General features: G+C 35.0%; 1 protein-coding gene across 1 annotated transcript; it reads right to left on the bottom strand.

Annotated features, from left to right (window-relative positions):
* Positions 1–609: 609 nt before the first annotated feature.
* On the bottom strand, positions 610–6,429 carry LOC130630692 (uncharacterized). The gene is made up of 2 exons (XM_057444269.1): positions 6,297–6,429; positions 610–4,293 (listed from the first exon to the last, which is right to left on the bottom strand). Exon 2 carries the CDS (start codon positions 4,279–4,281, stop codon positions 1,375–1,377), a length of 2,907 nt encoding a protein of 968 aa, XP_057300252.1. The 5' UTR covers positions 4,282–4,293; positions 6,297–6,429; the 3' UTR covers positions 610–1,374.
* Positions 6,430–8,082: the final 1,653 nt, after the last annotated feature.

Genomic DNA, 8,082 nt, shown 5'->3' with positions numbered 1-8,082 from the left:
ACATTATAAGCAGGATGCAGAAACCATGTCTTTATAGAAACTATTCCCATATGGAACGTACACTCGAACTAAGAACATATTCTTTTTAAATCGAATATCGTGTAAGCATTACAGGTTTCATTGTGTAGCTACAACACGGAATTCTTTAAAGGATAAAAGTAAGTTTCACTTCTGTTTCGCGTTTTGTTTACTTTTTTCCGTGTTTATTTACATATAATGCTACCATATTTAAACTTTAAACACGGTTGCTATGGTAGCGGGCAATACCGTTAAATATTGCCCGCTACGACGTAAGTTCTCACCAATTACATTGCGCGATTTTTGAAATCATTATTACAGACGAATTTGTGGATCATTGAAACAATGATCCTTAATTTTTTTTTCACGAAATCGCTTGATAAATGTTTTCATCTTTCATTCTTTCAATGCAAATAATTTATACAGCAAAACAACGACAAAAATAACTCGTCTTTTTCTTGGAAATCGACAAAATTAGATTGCGAAGACGGCGAATTTCGCAACCTTTAATTCCACAATCTCTTCTTCCGCGATATTTTCTTGCGCAATAATTTCTTCCCTTAAGGGAGTTGGAATAGTTACTAGAATAGATGATGCTTAGTAGTGTTCACTTTCACAAAAATACACTAATTTTACACGGAATACTTTGTTAAATCATAAACTTGTCAACTCATGTTTCCACATGAGTTGACAGGTAACAAGCGATATAATTCATATGCAATTTGTTTCGTTCGCCACTAACGATTACCCCTTCATAACACTCCAGAATATTTCGAAATCATTACCATTATACAGAAAAATTGTTTTGTTACCACATTCAACAGTTCATGGAAAGAATAATAATAGTGACTTCATATTTACAATTTGGTTAACAATTCCGTAATTATCTTATTTGTTCAAAAATGAAAAAAATGCCCCACCAAAATACTAGGGCCGAGGCCAGTTTAGATTTTATTACTTTATTTTATCAGTAAGCCACAAAAAATGGGGGGAATGAAATATGAGAAAATTACCCTTTGCAAATTAGGTGCATTTTTAGACTTTTCTTTTCTTCTGTATTGGTTTCTAGCAAACTGGAAATGTCCCCAAACTTCATTTTTTTGGTATCATCAGCTACATCGTTTTTCTGGCAATTCCTTAAGCTAGAACAGTAGTGTCTAAATTTTTAGAAGGTGGCGCAAAATAGGACCAAAAAATTTCTGCCGACACAAACTTTGTCTAACTAATACAGTTTAACAATTCATATGCACCTTCGCTAACACATTTTCTGCCTTAGATTTAATATAATTATCTGTCAAAAATTTAAAAATATAGTGTATTAAAATTATTAACACAGTTCCCAGGTTAAAAAATGCTTTACTTTACAAATAACTTTTTAGTATTGTTTTCCGTTTTATTTGTACTAGGATGGTTGACACCTAGTATTTCCTTTTGTCCCTCATAAACACTATGCAAGATCATAGAAGCTTTGTTTGTGTCGCCTAACTTTGAATAGCAAATCCCAAGATAAAATTCAGTTTCCAACACATTCGGATGTAATATGTGCAGTTCTTTCTTCTGTTTCTCTCTGATAATTAGCAATTCATCTCTCGCCATCTGTAACTGCAATTCCTCCATAAGACATCGAGCGAGTTGTACCTTCGACAACAACACGTATGGATGATCTTTTCCGATCATTTCACTCCTTTTCTTAATATTTTCTTCAACAAGTTCTTTTGCACTGTTAAAATCATTTTTATCGATTAAACCAATTACTTTAAAATATTCTGCTGATAAATACTCAGTGTTAAACTCATCGAATTGCTCAAGAAGTTCTTTCAAAACGTCATCTAGAATTTCCAAAGCTTCATCGGTTCTGTTTAGGTGCAACAAACACTTTGCTATACTTCGTTTTGCAATGCAAACTTTCTCAAGTTTTTCATCTGTATACAATTCTAATGCTTTAGTTTGGGCATCTTCGAACATCTTCTTAGACTTTTCATATTCACCCATTTGAAAGAGGCAGTTAGCTTTGCTGTACTGAATTGTGTACAGTCGCCGCGAAGCCTCTTCTCCAAACACAGATAGCAAATCCTCTTCACATTTGTTGAACAAATCCAAAGCTTTTTTAGAGTGTCCTTGTAAAAACGACAGCGTAGCCTTGTGCTCTAAAAAGCTTATTTGCTCTGGCTCTCTTAGTTTTGGAAATGATTTTATTTCACTCATACTTTTTATCTCTCTTTCAGCATGTTTATAGTGTCCACAATCAATCAACGACGACAATTTATTTATTCTCATATTAAGGGTGTAAACATGATTTGCTCCAAGTTGTTTTGTATAGCCTGTTACCAATTTGTCAAATATATCTAACGCTTCTTTCTTTCTACCGACCTTAGTCAGTAAAGTAGCTTTGCAATTTTGGAGGTTAAACAACCTGCTAGATTCACGTCCGGATATTTGACTAAAATTCTCAAACATAGTATTGAAATCAGAGTAGCCAGTGTTGTATTGGCATTTGCTTTCGTACACATCACACATCGGCGCGATCAAATCGTTTCTCAAGATAAAATCAGACACGTACTTTCTGTCTTTAGATGAAGTGTTTCCTTCTTCACATCTTGCACAGAGAGTAATAACATGCGCAACCCATGAGGTGTCTCCTAAGTTGCTTTTGACCCAATCATCTTGAGTGTGTACACATTCGAGTATTAAATCTAGCAACATTCCATAGTACGATTTCGAAGGGAAAAACCAATTGATCACTTTGTCGACGAAGGTCATATTCTGTGCGGTCGTTATGCGGACAACAAGCTGAACTAACGTATGCATTTGTACCGTTCCTTTTTCGTATGTTATTAAAGAATATTCTGATAACACTTTTAATGCAGAATACAGCGTATCTACATCTGAAAAAGATAATTCAAGAAAGGACCTGTTGATGTGCTTACCATCCATATATGACATCAAACTAAGAAGTTTGATAGCATTGTTGTCACCATTGTCATGAAGTTTTTCTCTTGCAAGATCAAACGTTTTGAGACAAGTTTTCGTATAGAGGCCACCTGGTACCTCCTCCTTCAGTATGTGATATTTTCCCTCTTGCAACATCTTATTGTACATGTTGAGAAAGATTCCATGCTTTTTAATGTAACACACGGCTTGGTGTAAAGCCAGGGGGAGATTCCCTAACTCCTTGCAAAGAAATTTGACATCCTCTACACTTGATGCAGGTAAATGTAAAAAAGTTGTAACAAAATCTTGGGCCTCCGCATCTGTAAATGGATGTAAGGGAACAATGGCAAACTGACTCCCCCATTCAGAGCTTTGACTTGTCACTAACATAACCGGTTCATGCGAACTGGGTGGTAGTTTTGGCAGATATTCATTCAATAGTTTCACGTCGTTAGCATCGTCAAAAACAAACAAACATGGTCGATCAGCAAAAAAATCGTACACTCTAGAAGCGATATTCTTCGCATCATGCGCAGTACTAGGTATTAAGTCTATATAATCAGCAACAGATTGAAACGAAGACTCAATATTAGTTTGAGTGTCACTGTTTATCCAAATAACGTTGCCATTGTAGTCATTGCTATATTGAGAACAGTATTTGATGGCCAATTGCGTTTTTCCCACTCCACCATGATTCGAAATGACACATCCTCTTTTGGTAGTATCTAGCAACGCCGAATGAATATTATCTATTTCGTTAACTCTTCCGTGAAACTCTTTAACAGGCATTGGAACTTGGTACCAAACATTGCTACGTTTACCTTTCAAGTCAGCGATTTTTTTATAAGCACTCGAATCCAGTGTTTGGGTTTTTAAAATTTTAATGACATGAGGATCTGCTCCTAATCTCTCCAGTACAGAAGTTAAGTTTGTCCATTCATTTTGAAATTGTGCTGTTGGTATTGCGTAACTATCAGAATGAGCGTATTTGTTTCGGTATTTTTGTATAGACTTTATGTCAGCGAGATCAGCTTGGCTTGGTGTACACTTTGAAGTCCTTAACAAAGCCAATATCAATGTAATGTCGCACTTTTCTATTTTAGTTTCTTTATTTTTCGGAAATAATATTTTCTCTTGCGAATTGTATAACTTTAATTGTGATTTAATTGTTTTAAGCTCTTCATAAAATTGACCAGGATCGTTGACTGTGAAATATTTTGCCAGATAGCGTTGCAATGTTTTGTTACTTACATCCAGTAGGCGCTGAATCCTGAAGAAGTTTTCTTCTTCTATCGTTACTACAGCAGGTACGGTGGAAGAGCTACCTGCCATCAAGATGATTTTCTATAATAACAAATGATAAAACAAATTATAAAACATGGTTGCGCGTATTTTATTCTTATATAGTATAACGGTTTTTACGGTGGCCTATATCTGCTCAGTCTAATATGCATATTTTAGTTTCAAAACAGTCAACGACGCATCAATCATGTCTCTGCACTGCACACTAAGCATTTGCTGTTCTCACTATTTGTAGACCTATTTAGCATTACTTAACCTTTATATGCATATGCTTACAAATTGTACACTAACTATTGGCTACCCCTACAATTTGCGCAATTTCTTCGTCCCTACAATTTGCATAATTAGAATTCGCTGCCTTTGCTAACATAAAAAAATAATTATGATGAAATTTTTTTGTTCCTTTTTTAAAATTTATTTTCGGATCTACCGTTAACTAGAATTAGGCTCACAGAAGAAGGTGCTGAATACACTTTCTTGCTTCTTACAAGAAGAAGTAACGTCGACCCATAACCATTCCTTGAGCAAATCTTTATAGAAAAAATAAGCTAAAAACTAAAGCTTCTTAAATACAAAACCACTCGGATTTACATTTTCCTCCCCATGAACCTGGAAGTACAGGTTTCATAAACGTAATGACTCATTAAAAAAAAAGAAGAAAAAGAAAAACAAAAGAAAGAAAGAAAAAGCGGAACAACAGCGAACGTAACAAAGAATATAACATGAATTGTTGTTGAGAATAGGTGAAGAGCATTTGCAAACCGTTCTATCGTTGCAGTGATACCAAGAACTTGTGGCACGATATGTGACGTAAGCCCAGTAATGACCTGCGTTCAATTAAATGATAAATTACTGCTAACAATAAGTAGTTCTGACTAAACATTGTATCTGTATCACTGACGAGAGGTAGTTGTAGAAGAGAGTCACGTAAAGAAACGCATTCAACAACTCTGTTGTTTTGCAACAGATGTTCACCATTTTTTAAATACCTTTTCAGATGCAGGAATAAGATTTCGCTAATCCTGCTGATTTGCGTTTCTCTAGTACTCTTTTTATGTGCAAAGCATTGCGGACAAAACCACTTGTTTCCATCGTGACTTGTTCTTATTAATGGAACAATAATTTACAACAACAGAGTTCATGAGCAAGCCTGCCGTCGTGCCAGTCTGTATATTATTACGGTCTTGTTGAAGCCAAGAAAAGAAACCATATCAAAAGCAAAAATAATTATCGGTAACTTAAGAATCAGTTTCAAAATTTTTAAGACCTTGGACTTTTCGGGGTTTTTTTTGGTTAAATTAAGATTGGAGATGCTCTTGGTTTTAAAAGGAAAAATAGGACTGCTGTTATTTTAATTTATTCATCAGCAAAATCTGAGAATTAGAGTTCTAAAACTGTTCTTATATAAATACAAATCCGTAGCAGACATTTTTTTCTTTACTTTTTGGGAGACTAAGTTGGGGGATAAAAATGCTTGCTCCTCTGCAGAATTCTCCCACATATTAACTATGAGTAATAAAAAAAATTGAGCGATGGGTGTGCCCCTTATTACCTTCATACCCCGCTCTGTGGACTCCGGCTATAAACCTGAATCGAGCATAGTGAACCTTGTTAACATTTTTGTTGCCTATATCGTTTTGATGAAAAACGCTGCCATTATCACCAAAAATAGCACATTTTGTGACAATGGTAAAAAGGAATATATATAAAGAAAATGTACAGGAAAAGTTTATACGTCTATACGTCTAAACGCAATGGAGAAAAGTAGGAGGTAGCCTGAACGTTTATTTTCAAAACTTAACTTAGTCGTCGCTCCGTCCTATTTTGCGTAAGATCCATCATATTTCTACTTATACGACCGATGTTTTATAACATAGCAAGAGCAGCTTGGACTTCTGTTGTCTTATTTAATATACTTTAACCTCAAACAAAAACAACCTTGTTTGTTTTAAAAAAGACTTAACAATATTTTTCTTAAGAATCGTTAAATATATTTTTCTTTTCTACAGTAAAAAAAAAATTCTGTCGCTAACAAATTAGTTTACCTGATTTCATTTTTGTCGATAAAATAAGTAGTTCTCCATTCAACATCTTTCTTTTCTCATAAACTTTCTCTTTCAACAACATTTCATTATCGACCATTTAAGACAATTTTATTTATTCATAAGCGTGAGGGAATTCCCCTTTCATTATTGTGAGGCAAGGGTAAAGCCCTTGAGTTCATCTTTGACGCGCCAATGATGACATTATTACCAAACACGATAAAATTTATGTGGTCATTCATAAAATATATAAATGGTCTTTTTTTCGAAAATATATGTCCATTTTTAAAATAAAGATAGCTATTGATAAAAATATATATGGTGATTTTTAAAAATAGATACCGTGTTTTCTCTAACAAACGCCGCCCTCTATTAAACGCCGCACTTCTACTGAAGTAGTTGAAATGAACGCCCTCCTCTAATTAACGCCGGCTTATATTAAGACGGCGCATCATGGATGAGGCGTTTTATTAGAAAACTAGTCGATAAAGCCCGTGGAAAAATCCACTGAGGCAGGATAAATATGAAAAATAAGCGTCATTCGAATTTTGCTGACATCAGCAATGGCCCGTCTAGACCTTAATATTTTTTTTAAAAATTTGTATACCTGTTGCCTTCATCGTATAGATCTTGAAACGCTGAGCAAGAAAATGTATAGGATCATGTACTTTTGACAAACGGTTGCAGAGATATTAGGGTTTAAAGGTTTTTTGATGACGTCATCAACCCGTCCATTCCGAATCGACTTCGGAAACCCAGGTTTGGAAATATAACCCAAATTGGTCCTAGGTGGTCCCTAGTTACCCACGCGGTGGAAAATCATTGACGTCACCACCTCGTTTTCAAGTTATTTGGCCTCAAAGTTTTAGGTGCACTGTAATGGCTTCATTAATTTAATATAGGATATTGACGTTAAAGTAGTGTTTTTTCATCGCGCCGTAACGTCAGAAAATTTGACATATTAGAGATGCATTTTTCGGCAACATCAAAGGAAAATGAAGAAATCCACTTTGCCTGTCACAGACACACAGACAGACACACTTAGCGTATTATTATATAGACTAGACGATAAGGCCGGTGGAAAAATCCACCTAGGCCAAAGTCCTATGAAAAATAGGTTGCTTTAGATGTTTTTCTGACATCAGCAGTGCATATAAAAATAAATGTCCTTAAAATCTTACAATATCATAATAATATCAAATCGCATTAAATCCTCAAATCTTACGCAAAATAAAAAAAAAACAGCTTGCAAGGTGTAAAATCTAGTTGATAAAGAGTTACAACATCGACACTGACAACATCGACACTCACAACACCAAACTCATAAAACCGACAGTAAGAACACCGACAGTTACATCACCTACAGTCACAACACCAACAGCCACAACACAAATAATAACAATGTCAGAAATAACACATCTCAAATATGTATATACATCCTAAAAGTGATTATGTTGAAAACCCTTAGTATTTTATTCTAAAATGTCAAAAAGGAGGCCTGCAAGAGTTAGCACAAATCAACAAAAATAAACTTTTTACACATTTTATATATTGTCTTTCCCTTAGAAGCTTATACAAAAATACGAAAAAGCTATAGTTTGGAAAACATCAAATTTAAATCTAGAAAAATCAGTCATTTCGGTTATACACCATCCTTGTGGCGGCGTAGATTAGTGGTTATAGCTCTCGTACTCTGTGTGGGAGACCGGGGGTTCGATTCCTCTTGACGGCGATTCAACATGGGCGAGTGAATGTTACCATAGCCCTGGGTTAACCCAAGCCATGTGAG

The sequence above is a fragment of the Hydractinia symbiolongicarpus genome, chromosome 2, assembly GCF_029227915.1.
Source record: "Hydractinia symbiolongicarpus strain clone_291-10 chromosome 2, HSymV2.1, whole genome shotgun sequence".
NCBI lineage: Eukaryota > Metazoa > Cnidaria > Hydrozoa > Anthoathecata > Hydractiniidae > Hydractinia > Hydractinia symbiolongicarpus.
The sequence above is the reverse complement of the archived record's forward strand: the minus strand, read 5'-3'. Positions and strand labels throughout refer to the sequence as shown.